This window comes from Apostichopus japonicus, chromosome 9 (genome assembly GCF_037975245.1).
Source record: "Apostichopus japonicus isolate 1M-3 chromosome 9, ASM3797524v1, whole genome shotgun sequence".
Classification (NCBI taxonomy): Eukaryota; Metazoa; Echinodermata; class Holothuroidea; order Aspidochirotida; family Stichopodidae; genus Apostichopus; species Apostichopus japonicus.
Window position 1 is genome coordinate 33591558 of NC_092569.1, and position 23952 is coordinate 33615509.

Here is a 23952-nt window from a genome sequence, read left to right on the forward strand (position 1 = left end):
ATGCCATCCACAACTACTGCAAAGTTTTTCCTTTGTGGATATGCAAATCACCCACGTTCACGATGCCCTGCAAGAGACGAGACATGTAACAAGTGTGATAAGAGGGGTCATTTTTGCCAAGGTATGTCAATCCAAATCAAACTCAAAGACTTCAGCCTCCCTCTCCACCCTAGCCACTGCAACGAGTGCAGCAAGCCCACCAAAACTCGCCAAAGCCAGTGTACAAGTTATCATTAACGGCAGGCTAGCTGACTGCCTCATAGATAGTGGCAGTACCGAAAACTTTATTCACCCACAGCTCGCTAAAGCACTCTCTTTGGAACTAAAACCTTCAGCGGTTTCAGTTGACATAGCCTCGTCCTCATTATCTGTCAAAACAAAAGGTGTTTGTTATGTGGACATTGTTCTCAACAGGCATTGCCATAGAAACGTGATCTTAGGAGTATTACAAGGATTGTGTGCGGATGTTATACTCGGTCAGGATTTCCAGCACAAGCATTCAAGTGTCATCCTTAAGTATGGAGGGGATCTCCCTCTCCTAGTCCTATGCGGTTTAACAACCTTGAGAACAGAACCGCCGCAACTATTTGCTAACCTTAGTCCTGACATCCACGCAGTAGCTGCAAAATCTCGTCGCTACAGCTCAGATGACAAGAAATTTATAGCAGCTGAGACTCAACGCCGCTTACGCGAAGGAATCATTGAGAAAAACAATTCTCCATGGAGAGCTCAAGTTGTGGTTAACAAAGACCTGCGCAGCGCATATCACCAAGTACCAACTCAAGGAAGATGATAAAAGCTACACAGCCTTTGAGTCAGACGGAAGCCTCTATCAGTTTACTCGAGTCCCCTTCGGTGTCACGAATTGGGTCCCATACTTTCAAAGGATCATGGATTCTTTCATTGAGGAAGAAAAACTCACAGATACTTTTGCTTATTTGGATGACATCACCATTTGTGGTAGGGACCAGAAAGAGCATGATCATAACTTGCAAAGATTTTTAGAGGCTGCAAAGAGAAAGAATATTGTGTATAATGAGAACAAATGCACATTTTTCACAACCAAATTAAGTATCCTAGGGTATCTGGTGGAAAATTGTACAAAGCGCCCCGACCCCGAGTGTCTCCGCCCCCTTCGTGAACTCAAATCACCTGAAACATGATATCACTAAGACGCACACTTGGATTATTTGCTTACTATTCTAAATGGATTCCAGACTATGCTCGAAAGATTCGTCCATTAGCAACAGTCACAATGTTTCCAACATCAGATGAAGCGAATGAGACTTTTGAGAAATTAAAGATGGAAATTGAGAATTCAGTGGTTGTTGCCATTGATGAGTCTCCCCAGTTCCAAGTAGAAACGAACGCTTCAGAATTTGCAATAGGAACTCTATACCAAGCGGGTCGCCCAGTGGCTTTCTTTTCACGCACCTTACAAGGCTCAGAGCGCCGTCGCGCATCAGTTGAAAAGTAGGCACAAGCGATCATAGCAGCTGTGCGCCATTGGAGGCATTACCTAACTGGGAAACATTTTGTTCTTGTGACAGATCAAAAACCAGTCAAGTACATGTTTGACACTAATCACAAAGGAAAGATCAAAAATGAGAAAATAATGCGTTGCCAGATGGAACTATCTTGCTATGTCTTTGATATAATCTATCGCCCTGGCGAAGGGAACATTCCCCCTGATACGCTTTCACGCTCAATCTGTTCTGCAACTATGGGCACTGAGATTCTGTATGAATTGCATAATGTTTTCAGTCACCCAGGAGTTGTCAGGATGTTTCACTTTGTTAGGTCAAAGAACCTTCCCTACTCTGTAGATGATGTCAAGAAAATGACAGCGTCTTGCCGTATCTGTGCAAAATGTAAAGCTAGATTCTACAAACCACAGAAAGCTCACCTGATCAAGGCAACCCAGTCATTTGAACGGCTTAATATTGACTTTAAAGGCCCATTGCCCAGCACAAACAAAAACATTTACTTCCTTACCATTATTGATGAATTCTCAAGATTCCCTTTTGTGTTTCCTTGTTCTGACATAACTTCGTCCACTGCCATCCAATGCCTTTGCCACATTTTCGCTTTATTTGGCATGCCGTCCTACATCCCTGGTGGAAATTCCAGTTGAACTTTGGAACTGGGTTCAACTGGAATTTTCTATACGGAAATTGGCCCAAATTTGAACTAGGTTGAAATGGGTGAACTGGGGTTCCCAACTGGTTCAACTATGATTTACTGGGTCCAACTGGTTCAACTATGTTTTACTGGGTCCAACTGGTTCAAGTTCAACTATGTTTTACTGGGTCCAACTGGTTCAACTATGTTTACTGGGTCCAACTGGTTCAACTATGTTTACTGGGTACAACTGGTTCAACTATGTTTTACTGGGTCCAACTGGTTCAACTATGTTTTACTGGGTCCAACTGGTTCTACTATGTTTTACTGGGTCAACTATGTTTTACTGGGTTTAACTATGTTTTACTGGGTCAACTATGTTTTACTGGGTTCAACTGGGTAAACTATGTTTTGCTGGGTTCAACTGGGTGTACTATGTTTTACTGCTTATATTTTTAAATAGTTTGAACTGGGATTCTCAACTGGTGTTATCTACACTTATATAACACCACACTATAAGAAGTTTTCATTTTTTAACAGTAGACCTATACTGTATGTAAGGGTGTTTGGCCACTGAAAATAAATGTTTGTTCTTGATCAGAGAACTCTGGGTTTGGTGTGATGACCTAACACAGAGCAAGACACATAAAAAATGGAGAACTCAACTGGATTTGATCAAAAGAAATTATAATTATGAATAACAAACAATGTACAGCTGATCTGGGCCCAGTCAAAGAATTAAATGAAACAACTTACAGTCGTGAGGTGCGCACCCAAAATATAACGAAATACACTTAATTTAAAAGTCTGTTCTGGTGACTTGGCCTACTGGTGACATCAAGTATTCTAGGACCTCAGATCTTCCACGACATCAGATATTCTACGACATCAGTAAAGTTGAACCCAATAAATGGTATGATGAATGTCCGATCCCAACAAAAAGTATCCTTTAATTTATATGAAATAGTGTTCCAGGGTATCCTTTCAGTAAAATAATGTCAATATCCTTTGTAGTAAAATAATGTCCTTTATAGTAAATAGTATCCTTTATAATAAATGGTGTCCCAGACTGTCAGTTGAATATCACAACTTCCATAAAATAATAAGGTCTACAGTAACTTGAACTATGTAAATTAAGGTTTAAAACAAACTATCCAGCCATTAAACTATCTTTCTCTTCCTTTACAACTGCTTTGCTCAGATACTCATAGCCAACTGCCAACTCCCTATACCCTCACAAAACTCCTTTGTTCCAAAATATATACACACAGACCCCATTTCCTGTGAGGGCTAATTTCCAGGAAGAACAAGATAGTTGCCTAGCAACCCAGAAGAGAGAGTTGTTAATCAACCCTTTTGATGTTACAAGACAACATACAAATATACTGTACAGATGTATAGCCCTCTGTACAGTGAGCACACCAATAAACAAGTAAAATTATTGTACAAAACAAAACTGTATGTAAGAGCTGACCTTCTTACACTGTACAAATGAAGCCTCACTTGAAATAAGATTGATAGTTTAATCATATGTTCATAATGTTCAGTGTAGGGCATCCATATGTTTGCTAGTTGACGATAACTTTCCTAAAATCATGCGGCTAAATATAGGTGTTAACTTGAGTATAACTAGGTTAGGCCCCTATAAGCTAGGGAACTATAACGTTAGGATATGTCTAACGTTAGTACTAATTGTACCATGTGGTATACCTAGTAAAGAACCGGTTTGTTAGGCCTAGCCTATACTATAGTCCTACAGTAGGCCTAGTTCACTTTATATAAAGTTTCTGTTCAATTCCCTATAAGCTATGCAACTATAGCGTTAGGATATGTCTAACGTTAGTAATTGAACCATGTGGTATACCTAGTAGGGAACCGGTTTGTTAGGCCTAGCCTATACTATAGTCCTAGGTCACTTTAAAGTTTCTGTTCAATTCAAATATTTATAGAGAGCACGTTTACAATCAATTATAATGTTACAAGTATGTGTCAATAATATAAAGATACTGCAAGATCACAAAGGAGGGAACTTAGCCGCGGTAATAATTTAAAATTGTTGGCAAAATCTGTTACAAATGCGATTATTCTGCAAAGCTTCTGTTGGCGTATGTGGTTTGCGGATTCGGAATTTATAAATTTAGCGCTAACGCAAGGGACAAATGTCAAAGTTCAAATTTAGTCGGATCATACTATTTTGCACTAGGAAGGCATTTTGCCTACCAATTGTTCAAATCGACGAACAAAGTATAAAATAATTTTTTCAAATTTATTATATAGTAAATATTTCATATTTTTAATCATTGCGGTACAAAAATGTAATCGTTTAATCATAACTGTGATAAATATGACAAAGATTTATTTTACACCCCTCATAAGTTGGCTAATTTAGCATTTTCAATATATTACGATAAGGTTACTGTTTACGAACTTACATTATAATATTCTTGATAATTACGCCTAATATAAAAGCAGTCAACATAGTCCAAACCCAGTTAGGCCAGTGTGAAACCTAGTTCAACCCCAACAGGGCAAGTTCACCAGTAAACATAGTTCAAACCCAGTTGGGCTTATGCAAACCAGTGAAACCTAGTTAAACCCCAGCTGGGTCAGTTCACCAGCCAATAGTCCAAACCCAGTTGGGCCAGTGCAAAACCAGTTGAAACCTAGTTCAACCCCAACAGGGCAAGTTCACCAGTCAACATAGTTCAAACCCAGTTGGGCTAGTGCAAAAACCAGTGAAACCCAGTTGAAACCCAACTGGATCAGTGCAAACATAGTTCACACTCAGTTGGGCCTGAACAAACCCAGTTGAACATTGTGTAAACCCAGTTGAACCTAGCTCATGTTCAGCATAGCCCAGTTGGAACCCAGTAAGACCAAGTTAAACACAGTTAAAAACCAGTTAAACACAGTTAAAAACCAGTTAAACACAGTTAAAAACCAGTTAAACATAGTAGGTACTAGTAGAACCTAGTTGAATTTTTAACTGGGTTCTACTGGAATTTCTACCAGGGATCCATTCAGATCGAGGATCGGCCTTCATGAGTAAGGAACTACGAGACTTTCTAACAAGCAAGGGTATTGCTAGTAGTAGAACTACTAGTTATAACCCACAAGGAAACGGTCAAGCAGAACGTTACAATGGCACCATATGGAAGGCTATTACATTTGCACTCAAAGCACGCAGCTTGCCACCTAAGTACTGGCAAGAAGTCCTTAAAGTTGCCCTTCATTCCATCAGATCTCTGTTGTCCACGGCAACAAATGTGACACCTCATGAAAGGTTTTTCAGTTTCCCCCGGAAGTCTGCAACCTTCATGGCTTGCAATCCAGGTCCTGCACTTCTTAAAAGGCATGTTCGGTAACATAAGACAGATCCTTTAGTGGATGAGGTCGAGGTCATCCAAGCAAACCCACAATATGCCCATTTTGGACTGTCAGATGGGAGAGAGACAACTGTCTCTGTACGTCACCTAGCACCAATCGGGGAAGCTACCCCAAGACTGGAGAAAAGTACTGATCAAATGGAATCATCAATCGGGGACAATGGCCCAGTAGAACTTGAGCAGGGCCAAGAGTTAATTGATAGTAATGAAGTGCCTTCTCTGAGAAGGTCGCAAAGGCCTCGAAAGCCACCGGACAGGTTAGATCTGTGAGTCAGAGTTTGTGGATAGTTTGTGTTATACAGGACATTTAAAGAACACTTGTAGTTGATTAGTTATTAGTTACATTAACTTTAGGACAATTGTTTAGTTAGGGGAGAATGTGATGTTATTAGTAGTATGCTCCCTGGATCGCAGTCAGGATTTAGTTGAGTTCACCCTCGACCACGGTGCTTGTTGTGTTTACTCATTCTAGTTGGTTAATACCTACAGTTATAGGTCACGTCAGTTTTAAAAGCAAGTGCTTATTCTATTGCAGGTGTTGTTGCCTATAATTTTAATGTTTCTATAGAAACTGGTGTTTTTCCTGACAAGCTACAAATTGCCAAGGTGATTCCAATATTAAAAGCCGGCGATCCTAGCTAAGTAAATAATTACAGGCCTATATTTGTACTTCTTGTTCTTTCTAATGTATTGGAAAGATTAATGCATAACAGAATTTCACATTTCCTTAGTAAATACAACATTCTTGCTAATAATCACTATAGCTTCCATAAGAAACACTCGACGTTTATGGCTCTTGCGAATGCTGTTAATAAGGTTACATATGCCCTTGATAATAAAATGTATTCTATTGGTATATTTTAGACTTGTCGAGGTTTTTGACACTGTAGATCATTGTATACTATTACATAAATTGCACACGTTTGGCCTAAGAGGTAGAGTTCACAACTGAATCTCTAGCTATCTAAAAACTTGCACTCAGCATGTGAACATTAACTCCACAAGTTCTAGTCTACAAACAGTAATTCGTGGTGTCCCCCGTGGATCCCTACTTCTTCCTCTGTTCTTCATTATCTATATGAATGATATCAGTGCTTCTTCTGACAAATTAAATTTTACAATGTTTGCTGATGATACCACTATTCTCTATGACCATAAAGACCTAACAGAATGAGCAATAATAATAGGAAAGTGACATGTACCAAATGTTTAGGAGTTACTATTCATGAGAATCTATATTGGACATTGCATATCAATAATTTATGTAACAAAGTAGCAATGTCTGTAGGCATTATTAATCAATTTAAAGATGTTCTTGATTATAAACTTCTTCTATTGTTCTACAATACACTGATCGTGTGGGTAATTTCTTATGCATATATTGTGTGGGGTTCGGGTAACAGTTATACTATTACATTTGTACATAAACTTCAAAAAGGGGCTCCATGCATTATGTGCAATGCATGCTTTATCGATGATACACAATCCCTGTTTTAAAAACTAGATGTAATGACCATTAATGGTGTATTCATGTATCGCCTTGTGAATAATCTTCTACTTGATACAATAAGTAACTGCATACAGAATAATTGTGAAATTCATAACCATGATACACGCAGTGCTGCTTTTATTTGTAATATCATCTATTTTACTGGTATTAATCTCTGGAATTCATTGCATTACAGTAAATATCTTTAAGAAGAATCTTAACCTCCACCTTATTCAAGCATGATTACTCATGTGTGTAATACTTAGTCTACTCGTCTCTTTTAACCTTTATGTGTTGCTTATTCCCTCCCCTACCTAATAAGGTTTTTTTTCTTCTAGCATGGTGGCCAGACTTTGTATGAGTTCTCCTTAGAATTTTCTTTCTAGTCTCCGTTTATCTCAGTGTATACTTTGTAATTCTTGATTTGTTCTTATAATTATTTGATATACTTATATATATATATTATTTTGTATATGGTTTGCAATGTGATAATAAATAAATGATTGATAAATGCTTTAACACAAGAAGTATGATCTAAGATTTCTCGGCAAAGATAATAACGTCTAACAATATGTCTTTGTCTTATTGAAGTAAAGAATCGAGCCACGATTCGTCCATAAGTGAAGATGCATTTCCTTGTGATGTCATCATATCGAACACGTGGAACTTTGCTACGTGGCTCAATCACGTGATATCATATGGTTTATATGTCAATCAGATTCCGTTAAGTATCGTAAGTTGCCAGCTACGTTGTTTAGCATATAGTAGCTTGTACATACCAGCAATGAAAATAGAAGGCATTACCTTGTAAATGTTTGTGTAAAGTTAAAGCAGTTAAAGTATCTTGGAATCATAATAAATAACATGGTGTCCGTCAAATTGCGCATGGAATAGGTAGTTCCTGGTCATGTTCATTTAAAGTGAATTGCATCATTTCAACAGTTTACTGCATGAGTGATATTGTAACAAATAATATAATAATATGTGAAAAAATGGGCGATACTCATAACTAGCACAGTAAGTACTGGTGCAACCTGTAACACATGCTACCGTGTTACGAACACAAAGTAAAAATTAATGATGCACGGTTGTGGGACATGAACAGTAGTAACATGTGTTACACGAAGCATTAGTAGTTACTGTACTAGATATGTGTTTGAAGTAAAGTAGGTACTGTACCGTTTGATTCCAGTTCACAACTCTCTTTAAACTACGCCAATTCGTCATTCAGAGAACGAAGAAATGCAATGTTCCGGTATACCCATAGGCTTACTGATAGCATAAAACGACTAGATACGACTTCATTTTCTAATCGCGTGTTAAAGAACTCGCACCCAATAGTTGGCACAGTTACTACTGTTATGTCCCACAACCCTGTATCAATAATCATCAGTAATTACTACTTGTGTTCAAAGCATGTGTTACAGGACATGAACAGTAGTTAATATACGAGCCATGAATATCAGGTGGAAAAACAATATTATTGTTGTTGTTTTAACCAAATTATTGATAATTTTTAACACCCCAGTAAATAAGAACAAAACCACATCGTTAAATAGAAATACTCTATTCCGTGATAGGCCAGCAGATATAACTATTCCTGTGATTCGTCTAATATCCGAAAGGTGCTGTTTGATATCGATATCTCACTATTCCGAGCGATTTTGTGTTAAAGTATGTGAATACGTTGAGAGCGTCTTTTGCATGCACGATGTCCCAAATCAGTGAACGCCGAACAAACAAGGTTCTTAGTGCTTATCATTTGCCTTCCATATTCGACTTGATATTTGTTAATTCGTAAACATATGTGGCAAGCTTAAGACAATTAAAATATAGTCATTTAATTCAGTAATGGTCAAAATACAGATAATTTGACATTTATTGTGTGAGATGTAAACAACCATTCTTATCCTTTCCTTGTGGTAAAATCGAGAGTTCTTAAATTCTAACTAACGATTCAAGATAAAAGAGCTTATAAGTAAAACAAAGCACACATTTATCCTGTAATGATAATGACACATACTTAATATACAGATGTCGATATGGGACACACTAGATTGCATAACATAGATTATGGATCTTAAATGTGACCTGCTGGTAAATTACATGGTGTAAATGGACATCCGTAAGTATGAAGATGCCTCCTTTGGTAACGATTTCACGTTCATTACTTCTGTCACTGTCTCAGAAGGTCAGCAAGTATCTCCTTTATTTCGTGCACAAATTTCTCTGTTTCATTTTGGATCAATGGCAGAACTTCGAAGCAAATGTATTTTCGTCTTTTCGGTGTTGCTGCTTTTAAACTCAAATGGTTTTCGGGTAAGTCTCTAAGATATTAATACAATGAAATAAATTTCTTCGAAGTAAAATTTAATTAGATTGTTTTACTTGTATCATTTTTGTCACTGATTTACAATTTGGAACTAAGTATTTCATTAACTTCAGATTAAAAACTTACTTTTTTCTACATATAAAATATAACAACGGTCTACCTGAGCTGACTTGTTACCCTCGAGTATTTGTAGAGAATATTACGATTGGTGAGCTATCCGCCCTATTCAACAGTAACTTTTTTGAAACAGATATTTAAAACAAAATGTTTTTCGTTATCGCATTATTCTGGACACAATTATCTCTTTTTATTACTTTATTGCATTTATTATCCCGCCACTACATTTTCTTCTGATAGCCCTACTATTCGTACGGTCCATTCTGTATCATTTGTTGATCCCCAATTATGAATGACTTTATTGTTTTTTGAGAATCGAACAAACGCGTAAAACAAAAATCTACAACAGAATTTTACTAGGCTGAACATTTACCTTTAAAATGTCTTTATAGAGTCTAAACCATTTAAAATCAACACGAATCTCTTTGGAGGAGGACTTTGAAACATACTAAATAAAAAATATGCATATTGATATGTCTAAATGTTATTTCTTAAATATATCTCATATTTACACAATTCTGTTTTTAATACAACAAGTTTTTTGTCCATATTGAGTGCAAAGCCTAAGCGGTCTTGTAACGAGTGCATCAGAGTTTTAAAACCCTACATATGATTAAGTATCCATTAACCTTTGCTAAGAAAAATAACGTTATGATTAACTTGTGAACTAATAATTTGTTTATCAAAGTAAATATCGGATAAACTTTATAATGCACATGTATAGAACAAATAACAATTTCAAAAAATACAAACTTCATCTCTCCGTCAAAATGACTGCCAAACTAATATGATAAAATAAATAAAGTTCAGCTTACGGAAATGATAATTAAACTTTTGAATAGGTTTGATAGCTTAATTGCTATATTTACAATATATTGATGTGATCAATCTGTTGGATTTAGTATTCGAAAAAAAAAGTTCTGAATACACATAAGTTTTATATGTAAACATTTAAGTATTGATAGGTTTCTAGTGTACATTAACATAGCAGCTTTACGCAGTGTAGCTGAATTTGTTTTTCTTTTTTTTCTTCTTTTCAAAACGAGCTAAGAAAACCTCAGCATTGTAACAATTAACATAAGAGCAATCAAAGCACTTTCAAATTGGCTTTTCAAAAAATTGTTAACATGTTAAGTATTAAAATATATCAGTGACAACAACTTGGAAATTTGCTCGCTGGGCAGGTATCTGTAAAAGATTACACAATAAACGCATTAATGTAACACATTTTCTAATACAAGCAAGTAAGTACAAATATATATTGAACAGTTCATCATGCAAATACACAAGAGGAAACAGAATGTATCTTAAAATGATGAACAATTATTTGCCAAAAATTCCCACAACACCTTATATTTGATACAGGTAATTTGGCAACCAATATTTAAAATCCAAATATCACCCTTTTATACTAGCTTACTGAAAAATCATCTTCATTAGTTTTATGTACAAAATGTTTATCTTAATAATTCTGTATTTTGTCTTGAAACTTTTTATATTCGAAAGAAGCATCGCACCTAATACAGAGACATTTGATATGTCAACATAAAGTATCGATGTTTTTTTGTGTGCATTCAAATGGCAGCTTTACACAACATGGCTGATATTTTTTTTAAGACGAGCTAAGAAAACCTCAGTATTGTAAAGGTTTATGTGTGCAATATTTAACAATCAATTTTAATTTTAAACTATAAAAACAGTAATAGATCAATTCAACATAAGAGCGTTCCAAGCACTTCTTATATTTGATACAGGTAGTTTGGCAACCGATAGTTGTAAGCCAAGTAACCACGTTTTGTACTAGCTCAATAACTGAAACATCGTCTCCAACATTTTTATTTGCAAAATGTTTATTTTAATAATCCTGTATTTTGTCTTGAAACTTAATTTTCCATAACCAAGCAATGTCAATCTTAATATTCCTTCTTAAAATTTATTAACCGCTAAATTTAAATCTTCCCCCATACGATTATGCGGGTTAAGGTAGCACTTATCGTTCTCCAAAGCCTTTTTTCCCTCTGGCGGTCATAGCTTCGTATTACGCATGCATCTGTAAAAACTTTTTGGGATTTGGTCATGTTCGTTAATCTTAGGAATAATTGTTAACGCATGTCAATATAATATTCGTCAACTAAAGGTAAATACTTAAAAAAATGACATATGTGTAACAATTTTGCACGAAACGCTGCTTTAAGAATAAAAATAAACTACGACCATTAAAAACTAAAAAAAGATTCTACTCAGTTTTTTTTTTCCATTTAAAGTTGTACCAAAACAATGTCAAGAAAAAGGAGAATAGTAAAACAGAGTTCATTAACATTACTTTATCATCCCAGACAAAGCAACAAATAAATGCGTATATCTTCTCGCTGTGCGCTTCCGTTGTAAAGCTCCTGATTATGTTGTTCAAAAGAACAAAATTGTAGAAATGTTATGATTTAGAGCCTTCTTCCCCGTTGTCGACAAGACAGGCTTGTAGCCATCATTTCCTCATTTCTTCCTTGAAATCCTGTTATTAAAAATATTGATAATGTTACCATACAAAACGTGATTATGTGGACGAGAACGGCTATTTTTCAAATCGTGTTTTTTTTAGTAAGTCTAGACGAGGTTTTATTGCCAAGAATATTCAAAATGGATATAATTTTACAGAAACTCTAATAATCTTTTTACAAGAAGCCTAAACGTTCTTGTAACGAGAGCATTCGAAACCCTACATATGATCTATTATCCATTAACCTATGTTAAAAAAAAATAACTTGATGATTATCTTGTGAACTTATCATTTGTTTATCAAAAAAAAATATTCCATGAAGTTTAAAAAGCAAATGTATTTAACAAGTAACAATTTAAAGAAACAACATGCGAAGTTATTACTTCACGATGCCAATTTATTCTGTCAATTCATAAAAGTATTCATATTTTCCGAATACAAAGTTGACCTCTCCGTCAAAATGGCAGCCCAACTAGTACAAAAAAAAATAAATAAAGTTCACCTAAGATTTCTTATAAGAACAAAATTTATCTCTCCGTCAAAACTACTGCCAAACTATTGTAATAAAATAGATCAAGTTCAGCTTTTTATTTTTTAAAAGAACAAATATGCATACGGAAATGATAAATGAACTTGTGAATAAGTTTAATATCTAAATTGCTATATTGTTTAAACTTTATAATGATATAATCCATCTGTAGGGTTTTATATTCGAAAGAAGCATCGCATCGCATAAAGTATTGATGGGTTTTTCGTGTACATTTTTAATGTACACGAAAAACCAGCTTTACGAAATTTAGCTGAATATTTTTTTTTCAAGCCGAGCTAAGAAAACATCAGTATTGTAACAGTTTACGTGTGAAATATTTAACAATCAATTTTAAACTACAAAATCAGTTATAAATCAATTGACCATTTGAAAACATTCCAAGCACTTTCAAATTCTCGTTAAAAAAAAGTGTTAATATGTTAGGTATTACAATATAAACCTGACAATTTGGAAGTTTGCTCGCTGGGCAGGTATCTGTAAAACATAACACAATAAATGCTTTAATTTAACACACTCTTCAATACAGCCCCGTAGGCCTACGAACGAATAAATATTGATCAGTTTATCATGCAAATACACAAGAGGAAACAAATGTATCTTAAAATGATCAACCATTATTTGCCAAACATCCCCAAAACACCTTATATTTAATACAGGTAATTAGGCAACCGATATTTGTAAGCCAAGTAACCCCGTTTTGTACTAGCTAAATTCTGAAACATCGTCTCTAATAGTTTTATGTTCAAAATGTCTATCTTAATAATTCTGTATTTTGTCTTGAAACTGTTTTTTTTTTCATGACCAAGCAATGTCAATCTTAATATTCCTTCTTAAAATGTATCACCCTCTTAATTTCAATCGTTCCTCTTACGAGTTTTTTTTCGGGTAAAGGTAACACTGATTGTTCTTCAATGTCTTATTTCCTTCTGGCGGTCATTGTATTGTATTACACATGCACCTGTTAATAATATGTTCGATTCGGTCATGTGCGTCTATCATATGGATGATGTTGACGCTATCAATGTAATAATCATCAACTAAATATAGTTATTCCAATAGCCAACATGTTTGTAACAAGTTTGCACGAAACGCCGCTTTAAAACTAAAAATAAAGTACGGAAATTATAACCTAAATGTTATGAAAAGTGATAAGAAATTGAGAATAAAGTATAATACAAAAAAGTCAATGTGAAACGTTGTTCGTTTTGAAATTTTGCCTATAACATCAGAAAGATCGTCGACTAACTTACAATAATAAAAAAAAAATCATTCCAAGATTTTGTTTTTTTTAATTGTACCAAACGAATGTCATGCAAAAGGAGAATAGTAAAACAGACTTGTTTATTAACATTACTCAAACATCCCAGACAAAACAATAAATAAATGCGTATGCCTTCTCGCTGTGCGTTTCCGTTGTAAATGTCCTGATTCTGTTTTTTAAAAGAACAAAACTGTAGAAAGGTTATAATTTATTATTCAGAGCTTTTTTTGCCACGTTGTCGACAAGACAGGGTTGTATCCATCATTTCCTCGTTTAATCCATGCAAAGTCTATAATTTAAAAATATTGAAAATGTTACCATACAACACGTGATCACGTACACAAGAACGGCTATAATTAAAAATCCTGTTGTTTTGAGGGATTCTAGATGATGTCTATTGTGGAGAAATATCAAAATGGATAAAACTTTACAGAAACTCTATTAACTGTTTTACGAAAAGTCATATTTGAAATTTGATGTGTCTGTTCACTATCATTTATTTTAAATTTAACATATATCTTTTACTTAGACACTTAGATCTAATCATAACTACTTTGACCAAAATATCTTTTTGAAGAATAATTTGTGCACAACTGATGTATCATTAGCTTCTTTCTCCCGACATACTTAATTAACGAATTTTCGGATAATGTCAGCACATGTAAACCATGTAAGAGTTGTCCTGAACCAACGCACATATAAAATACTAACTAATTCTAAAATGTTATATTCAATAGGATAAATGTGATGTTTAACTTTTATTCAATATATCTGAATCATTTCCTCCTTCAACGTAGTATCTTATTTTCTTTCATACAAACTTTGCGCTCAGGCGTCAAATGACAATTCATTTTATATCGAGATAAAAACATATGTGTCGTTATTATATTATGTTTTATCCTTGATTTAGGATACTTCAGAGAATTACGCCAACCAAAGGTCAAAACAAAATATTCATGCACGTTTTGTCATACACAAGGATGTGTTTCATGGGAGCTGGGTTCACGGGGATGTTGTGGGGCTTTCAAGAATGGTGTTCTGTCTTAAATAGATACAGTAAACGTAAAGTTGCCAAAAGAATATCTATTCTGAGTACTAAAAATATCGACATATATTCTATGAGCATAAAGTTGTTGTCGCAAAAAGCTGTTGTTGCAGTTGTAGCTTTCAGGCAAACGAATGTTGAAAATTAGCGTCAGTAGCTGGGGCGTAAAAAGTATACGTGATGTTAACGAAAAAAAAAAAGATGTATTGTGTTGTTGATGCTTGTCCAAGTCAATCAAGTGGCTCGTACGTATCGAAACAAACAATACTCTTCCTCACAACGGATGAATTTTCAATTTTGGTTGGTTGCTCTTTTTTTGGACATATTTCAAAACTTGGCTATTTTCAAGCTTTTGATGGTAAATTGCACGTTGTCCCAGTGTATAAGTACCTCTTTAGCATAATATTTCCAGTTTCCCGCTATAGATAATTGCACTTAACTTACTATACGAACACCACTAGGAGATCAAAGTTTTACGGATCATGAATTTTCTTCATTTCTTTTCAAGAAGCTCAGAATAAAGTGTCTCATTGTAAAAATAGAATACAATTTGATGACTATTGTAACTAGAATACGTTTGCAAATAGTTCGAAATTTCTGCAATTATTTCATTTTTTTTTTTACTTAAATTTCCAAACAGAAAACGTTGAATTCTTGAATTGCATCGTTTTTGCATAATAGAGACATTTCATTTTTGGTAATAGGTTACGGAAGCTTATGAGGGACACGAACACATTGCAAAACGTCATAAATCTTAAATTCACCGTTTTAAGAGATGTTCTTAGTATGCGAAAAAGTAAAGAGGTGAAAATTACCGCTTTTGGTCAATAATATGCAACCTGTGAGCGTACCAAACAACCTTGGCGGTCTTCAAGGTTATTTATATTGATAAAGGCCTAATGATATCAACTATTTTTCTTTTATATTCCACAACACATCTGCAAATAACAACATTCACTACTGCAAAATAATTATATCATGCGAAAAGTGTACAGTCGGATACATGTTTGTTTAAGGACGTGGGTAAGGTTTCAATTTGTTTTTAATCCATGGATCGCTGATGTTTGTACCTTTAATTTTCTTTCAATAATATATTGTAGGTTTTTTTCGCTTTCTCAGATAATATATCATTAACATTTCGATTAGCATCATGCATAGGGAATTATTACTTTCATCTTCTTATCGTAGTTATGATCGTTTAATTAAGTTAGTGTATGGTGACTTGTGATTGTTTAATGTATAGCAATGATACATAAGGAATTAGAAGACATGCAAACAGACATATAATCATATTTTTAAACAATTAAAGCTATTCAATAAGACCTACTTTTATATTAGCTATGCTTATAAGCAGTAAAATCAATGTTAAAGAAATATTAAGATTGCAAACCATTTTATTACTGCTAAGAGTGTGGAATGTGAAATTTTCTTTCCGTTCTTATCATCTTTTTCTATAATGATTGACAAGTTGGAAATAGTTCATTTATTTGAATCAAAAGCGAAATCAGATTTTATTTTAATAGGCTATACAATTCTGTTTTGTATATGTAAACTTAAAATGATATTATCTGTTAAAATGAAGGTGTAATATATATGCATATGTCCTGTTTTTGTTACATATTGACCTTCGTACAACCTTTTAACTCGATATTGTTTCTTCAGAATGTACTTTGCTTAATCGTTCATTTCCTCTAATTTTTTTGTTACCTCAGATATCGTCAAGCGCAAGAGTCAATGATTCAAGTAAGTTTTCGTTCTGTAAGGGTAACGGTTAATATAAACTACCAAGAACTTACCAATTAACATAAATTTGTTATCTAAATAATAATTCGGAAAAGTTCAATATAGAAAGGAACCATCTCGATGTACTTCATATGTGGTACTTTCTCCTATCTCAATTTGTAAGATAAGTAATAATTTACAATCCTCCATAATTTCCTTGTACTGTGTATTGAAGTAGTTTTAGCGCTGATTGGAAGTCATTAGTCAATTTTATTTCAAGCGATAAAAATAGTTCTGATTATATTCATTCATATTAGTTAGTAATTTGTTCAAAGTAAGTTGGCCTGACGTTTCGATCCTGGCAGGATCTTCTTCAGAGGCTAAAATGAGAATCACAGTAACAGGAGGGACAAAACACGCACTTTGTTTAAACTTTGTATACTGTAGGCTCGTTCAATAATTTGGCACGTTCAAATCTCCGGTCAGTGCTGATGAACGTTAAATTGTTGTAAGGTGAAAATAGGGCCAAATCATACCCTCATGTCGAGGAAAGCCATTACCAATCGTGTTTGCTTCTGTGACCATGTCGCCACAGATTCACGGTAGATCTTTGCGTTAAAATAAAATATACTTGCTTATATTAGCCTCCATGAAACTAGCCGAAAAAGATTAAATACATTTTCTTATGGTTCATATTAGTTACCACGTCATGTTTACTGTGTAGTTCCAACAAAACTATTGCGAAGTTAGCCATATATTATATTTTTCTTTAAATAATTCTTTACATATGGAACTGTATCTACAACAGTTTTACGATTTGTTCTCATCTTCTTCTTTACATTATCGTGGTGCTAGACTTGCAGTATTTTCTATTCCAAACTCCGGAGTATCCAAGGGATTGTCATGAAGTACTTAACCAATGCTCTTCTACCAACGCCAAATCCGGTGTATACCTGATTAAACCTGACCAGTATCCGGAACCATTTCAGACATTTTGTGATCATAACACTACATCTGGAGGTTGGACAGTAAGTAATATATTTCAAGACGTGAACACTTACAATCACAGAGATTACTCTCCAAGACACACTTTGTAGGACACTTTAGAATTTTCAGTCCATTTTAGTTGTACAGTGTGTCGGATGATATACCTTGTACGATGTATGAATATTTGAAGCCTAATATCGGAAACAAAACTACCCATAGTAATTACATTAAAATTGTATACGATTATAAAACTTATTTTTTCTCTGCACAACTAGGCTAGTGATCTAGACATGTATGTATGATAAGATATAACGCAACATCACAAATGTGTTCTATCCAATTCGTATTAAATGAGGCGAGCCGCAAATTTTGGCTATAAGGTTAAGATCATAAGTTAATGAAATTTATCCGTTAGTTGTCTACCTATTTTTTTTTATTCTTCAGGTCATACAACGACGTGTTGATGGATCCATCGGTTTTAATCGAACCTGGGATGAATACAAAAGCGGAATTGGTTTCTTAGGCAGTGAATTTCTAATTGGTAATGAAAAGTTAGCTCATTTGATAAACCAAAAGAGGTACCAGCTGCGAATCGAGCTAGAGAATTATGCAGGCCAGTCATATTCCTTGACATACGACAACTTTCGCATTGCCGATGAATGGGGGAATTATTCTATAACAAGTCTTGGGCGTATCGAAGGAATTACAGGTAAGACTTTTTTAAATTATTTTCTCCATAGTTTGTAGTCAAATCCGAAATAAAAAAAAAATGCTTACAGAAAAGTTTAAATGGAGGAAATGATTACCATACGCAACTATACTGATTGATTCCCATAGTCGAATACTTGATTATGTAATATTATTTTGAATTTGTGACATAAATGAGTATAAGTTGAATGAGCCTTTGGCAATACAAAATCCGGCTTACATTTGATCCTATTTTAACAATCAGCAAATGTTCCGAGAGCATTACAATGGTAACACGATTCGCTAATAAATTAATGTCATAACAGTGAGTTAACACTTCAAGCTAAGATTAACTTGTTGTGGTTTCAACTTCCCCAGATTTACCCATCACCTGGTGCTCATCCAACAAGGATAATTATGACAATACATGTGAAAGAACTTGTGAAAATCCAACTGATTGTGTCATACCGGATCCAGTGGATCCAGAGAGATGTCTTTGTACAGAAAACCTCATGGTTCTTGGAGATAGCTGCATACCTAAAGAGCAATGTGGCTGTTACGTCCAAGAGGACGGCGTCGTATTAGCAGTAAGTTTATTTGATGCCGTTCACAAGTCTTAATATATAACATGAAAAATACACTTTAACATAAAATCTTGGATTTCAATTGATTGACCTTACTTTTTATTTGATCTGTTATTAATTCTCATGATTATTGATGATATTGATTTTCACTTCCATTTCGGTTTTACGTGTTCTTGCAAAAGTCTTCTAATTGAGACCTAGCAAAATACAAGGCATCCAAAGCAATTACACCCAGAAGGATTAACTTTTAACTAATATATTTGAAACGCTCAGTAGTAGAAATTCAGTTTTACTCAAAAAGCGTTACCAAGCGTTGTACCAAATGAACATTGATTTATTTTCACTGGAATATGTCGTTTAACGTTTATCTTTTCCAGGAAGGTGAATCATACATTAATTCTGACTGTTCCTTGCGGATTACTTGCAACAGTAACGTACTCACAAATGAGAGTTACGGTTGTAGCGCAGACGCAACCTGCGAGGAGCGGAATGATGTCCGTAGATGTTACTGTAACGAATGGTTTGAAGGCGATGGTTTTACATGTACCCGCAGTGGACCGATAGATTGTTCTGATCTGTACGCAGCAAACAGAACAAATAACGGAGCATATACCATTTATCCCGCTGAAAGCTCTGGTTTTGAAGTTTTTTGTGAAATGTCTAGTGGCGGTTGGACAGTAAGTTTTAACTATTGAAAAAACAGAATTTTACCATGTTAAATTTTAATTTCCTCATATAACAGGACCTCCCTTACTAACATTTTAATTAAATAATTCAATTATTTGATTAAATTGATCCATCTTCCTATCGATTTAATCCCATCGAATATTGACCTTCACCAATCAATTTATCTAAATTATTGTAGTAAAATTAAGATATTTCATATATTACTAACATCCAATCAATAAACTCTTTGATTCTCATTCTAGATTTTGCAACGACGTACAAGTGGCTCCGTCAACTTTTATCGAAACTGGAATGAGTACAAAAACGGTTTTGGAATCCCAACAGGAGATCATTGGATTGGCAACGATAAAATATACAGTTTGACAAAACAAACAGACAAAAACTACCAACTTATAATAGAAAAGACAAACACGGAAGGATCAACATACCACAGCCGTTATTCATCTTTCAGAATCAGTGACGAGGGAGACAAATACCAACTGTCATTGGGTGGCTACAATGGAAATGCTGGTATGTATTGTGCTTAATGTCAATCATACGCAGACTTGTAGTTATTGCGTAATCTCACTCTAGCATAACTGCGTGTACTCGTACATATTCTTAGGCCATGGTATACTTCTAGTGTAGATACTAATGTAGAGCTGTATTAGACGTCGAGCTTAGAGTCCCGTGCGTATTGCTTATCGTGCAACTGCTTTACTTTGTATTACGTGTTGGTGAATTATATATTGTTGTAACATCATATCAACCACACTCCTATATATTTAATAGCGTCTGCTTTCTCGCAATTTCACTATGACCTTGTCGAGCTTATAACGCAAAGAAATAATAACCAGTCTGGAAACCTAAGAACTGCTGCAGCATTTCAGCTTACTTTATGATTGAAATCTGTTATTAAAGAGTGAATTAAATTAATTTCTTTCAGAACAACTTTATCATTTCCAAACAAAAGAAAATAATGTTTCATTTGACCATGCAATATGTGTTCATTACATTTATTGAGAGGCCAATGATATAACATACATATATAACATATAATATACACATATCAGCTCGTCGATATCAAATGAAAGTAATCTGTCAATATGAAAGCTAAGACGTTATCACGAGAGAATATGATGCCATGAATGATACAATCAAACACTTTATCACCTTCCCTTTTATTTGAGCACCTAGCATATATTGAACAGTCAACACTATATATTTTACAAAATGCCGAAAGTGAATGTACTTAAAAAAAAGCACCGATTACATTTCTGCTATTCTGTCACTCACTACTATATTATTAATTAATATTTGTCAAAGGAAACGAAACAATGATATAAATACAATACTGACATTCAGCAAAATGTTCTCAAATGAGACCACAGACGATTTGACAGAATTGTAATCGCTCCAGTAAAAATTCGCAAACTTGACTCCTTTGTTGATATTGTAAACTCCCTTACGATAATTGAGAACTCGTATATGAAACCACAAAAATATAACGTAAGCCCAACTTAAACGAACAAAATAACAAACTCAATTATAACCGAAAACTATAGCAAACGAACCTAAAGTGACTTAGTAATGTCCAGTATATATAAAAGGAGAAAACTTAATTAATGAAAACTATTTTACAAGAAAATACTTTCATTAATTATTTGCTAATTTCCTTCCAGGTAACAATGCTATGGAAGCAAATTCAGGACATCGATTTAGTACGCACGATCAAGATAATGATGGATCGAGTACCTTCGACTGCGCAGAAAAACACCGAGGTGGCTGGTGGTATCCAGACGATAGTAGTACGGGCTCTACCAGCAACTGCTACTCATTCAGCGACCGCGTAGCTACAGGAGGGTACGATTACTCTGACTGTTATTGTTATTATTATTGTCCTTCTAGTCGTCCACATCGTAAATGTTATAATTGTTATTATTATTATTATTATTTTTGTTATTATTATTATTATTGCTGCGCAAATAAAAATCCGGCCCATGAGACAACTTTCTATTCCTGCGGTTATTCTAATCTTAACGGCGACTACTCGTCTAATGATTACCGCGGCATCTTCTGGAAGAATCTTCAAGGTTCTGATTGCGGTATAACAACAACAACAATGAAAATACAGCCAAGCCAATGATCAAAGTAGTGGATTTGAAGTCTTCAAGGTAACAAGGACAGGAAACGGTTGGCGATATAATGACATGTTTTAAATAAGGAAGTACATATCGAAGCGATAGTGGAGCTTTGTGTATTTGAAAGATGGAAGTGAAGAACAGAGACACCAACTAGCCTTCCAAGGCAATACTATGTTACGGGGCAAAATACCAAACGACGGTAAACCATTTTACCAGTGGGACAGCTAGCACCGAGAACTCGATGGCGTTTGATATTTATAATATATTTATATTTGATAATTAAATTGGATTTGAAACTTGTCTTTTAAAAGGTTATCAGTAATAATGGCAATGAGAATACTATAAAAAGATGCAAATGAAATATATTAAAAAAGACATTAGTATGCTGAACAGTAATGTTCCTTTCCAGATGTTGCGATTATATTGAATAAAAGCTAATGACAATGTTATGACATCGCCTAACTAGCAATGACATCTTATACGTTTTGATGTACTTTCTGAGTTATTTATGTATTATCTTCGAGAGATCAGTTCTACTGCCAGGGTAAAGCGCACTGGTTTATGCAGAAAGAACACAACTAAGCGAAATTACCATAATATGTGCCCTCCTTATTCCTGAATCACTATCCTTACATTGTAACAATAAGATGATACATTTGCTTTCGATAATGAAAGAAGCGCTTACATGCACACGAAGTTGATCATATATTACCAGGGTTGTGAGAGACTCCATTAATTAGATATTTGCCAAAGGTACGTATTCAACCAAACTCTCTAACTTATCATTAATCTGCATAGCTTTCTTTCCCACTCATCTCTATGTAAGAATATTATGTAGTGATTGTTCATTTTTTCATCTGCTTGATTGTCCCGACTATGGCAATTATCATTCTCCAAATTCCTAGCTAAGTGCGATAACCACCTGATCAGATCATCCTCACCAACCCCAGCACGTAATTAAAGCGTACTGGTGTGTTTTTAATATAACAAACATGAGTGATATTCCTGCTTGAATCCCCTTTGATACTTACGAATTCAAAGGAAAGTGTCAAAGTCAAGAATTTCACAGACATGGGAGAGCATCGGGGGGGGGGGGGAGGGTGGGCGTGGGCGTGGGATGACAGTGGCCTTTGTATTCCGACTCCACATCCCTGGTATTCAACAACAGATAATGGAGTTTTGTTGATTATTCAAAAAACTTTTTTCTTTCTTTAAAATAACAAATATGACCAACACGTTATTTTTATTTTCAAGTGACAACAGGTACGCTATGATTAATGGAAAGATGTCCTTTGCCGGCTTTTTGTAAACCTTAGATCGTTAGTTTTCTATCACATTACTGGATAAAGATTGTCACATCATTTGCGACCTTGCGGATAGTTCGTAAAGAGGGCAAAACTACAAGCCAGACGAGATGAGTAGTAAAATAACACATGTAAATATCTAAATTACCTTGATATCGAAATGACATAACGCATGGATAAATATAAAACTGACGAAACATTTTATATGCTGAAGTGTTGTAATCGTTTGCAAACCTTGGAGTTTCCCTCTACTTTCATTTTCCTGAATATATTTCAAATAATATCTAAATAGGAAACATCGAAGTAAAACTTGAGGTAAAAGAAATAAAAAAAAACATTCAAAAATAAGAAGTAAACAAGTGCGGTCTCTATAAATATAAAGAGCAATTGTTAGAAGACATCAAATAAACACATTTGAAAGAGTGGAAAGATTATAACAAAGGCCCTAATGTCTATAGTTTTCACTGACAGCAACCCATCCGCTCTTGTCAGCACCTACACCAGTGACAATATGACTCGGATAATTCTGAAATACCATAGCTCTGTGTTCATTAATGGATGCTAATTACTACAACGAAAAGAAAATGATATTTGGAATAATCTATGGTTGCTTTTCCCTTAATATGTTCAAGCAATATCAAATAACCTAGAACAACTATTTTAAATGAAGAAAGGGATAAATAAACTAACGTATTATCCTCATCTATACCGTCAGATAATTGCTGGTTCGTATTGACAGAATCGTTATCATTTCACAAATATTTGGTAATGTATATACATGTATAATGCTTCGGTAGTAATTATACTTCAAATCGGCTGAAATATAGAGAGAGAGACTGTGGATGCAACGCCTTCGCACCATTTAACTTCATTGGCCCAACATTTTTTTTTGAACGTTATACGTCGAACAGCTACCATGGAAACCGTTAAGCCCTAATTTTACGGATGATCGCTACGTCATTCCTGTATTCGGGATTAAATAGTATGTTCAGTGACAAAGGCCATCAGATCAGTCGTAGTGTCTACGCCAAAGGTTACCCGATGTATGCTTTTGATATGATAC

General features: G+C 34.6%; 2 protein-coding genes across 2 annotated transcripts in view; both read left to right on the forward strand.

The window, feature by feature from the left end:
* Positions 1-23952, forward strand: part of LOC139973187 (uncharacterized) — a 207771-nt gene that overhangs the window by 33006 nt on the left and 150813 nt on the right. The gene's annotated exons all lie outside the window — the stretch shown is intronic.
* Positions 1160-22297, forward strand: LOC139973823 (uncharacterized). The gene is made up of 10 exons (XM_071980697.1): positions 1160-1357; positions 5493-5773; positions 7588-7729; positions 16508-16538; positions 17373-17545; positions 17949-18213; positions 18570-18778; positions 19153-19452; positions 19705-19972; positions 21124-22297. Exons 1-10 carry the CDS (start codon positions 1160-1162, stop codon positions 21585-21587), a joined length of 2331 nt encoding a protein of 776 aa, XP_071836798.1. The 3' UTR covers positions 21588-22297.

Coding starts and splice junctions, on each gene's coding strand:
- LOC139973823 (XM_071980697.1), top strand. CDS start 1,160: ATGATATCACTAAGACGCACACTTGGATTATTTGCTTACTATTCTAAA. Junction 18,214..18,569: donor GCGTATCGAAGGAATTACAG/GTAAGACTTTTT, acceptor CAACTTCCCCAG/ATTTACCCATCACCTGGTGC. Junction 19,973..21,123: donor TGGCTACAATGGAAATGCTG/GTATGTATTGTG, acceptor ATTTCCTTCCAG/GTAACAATGCTATGGAAGCA.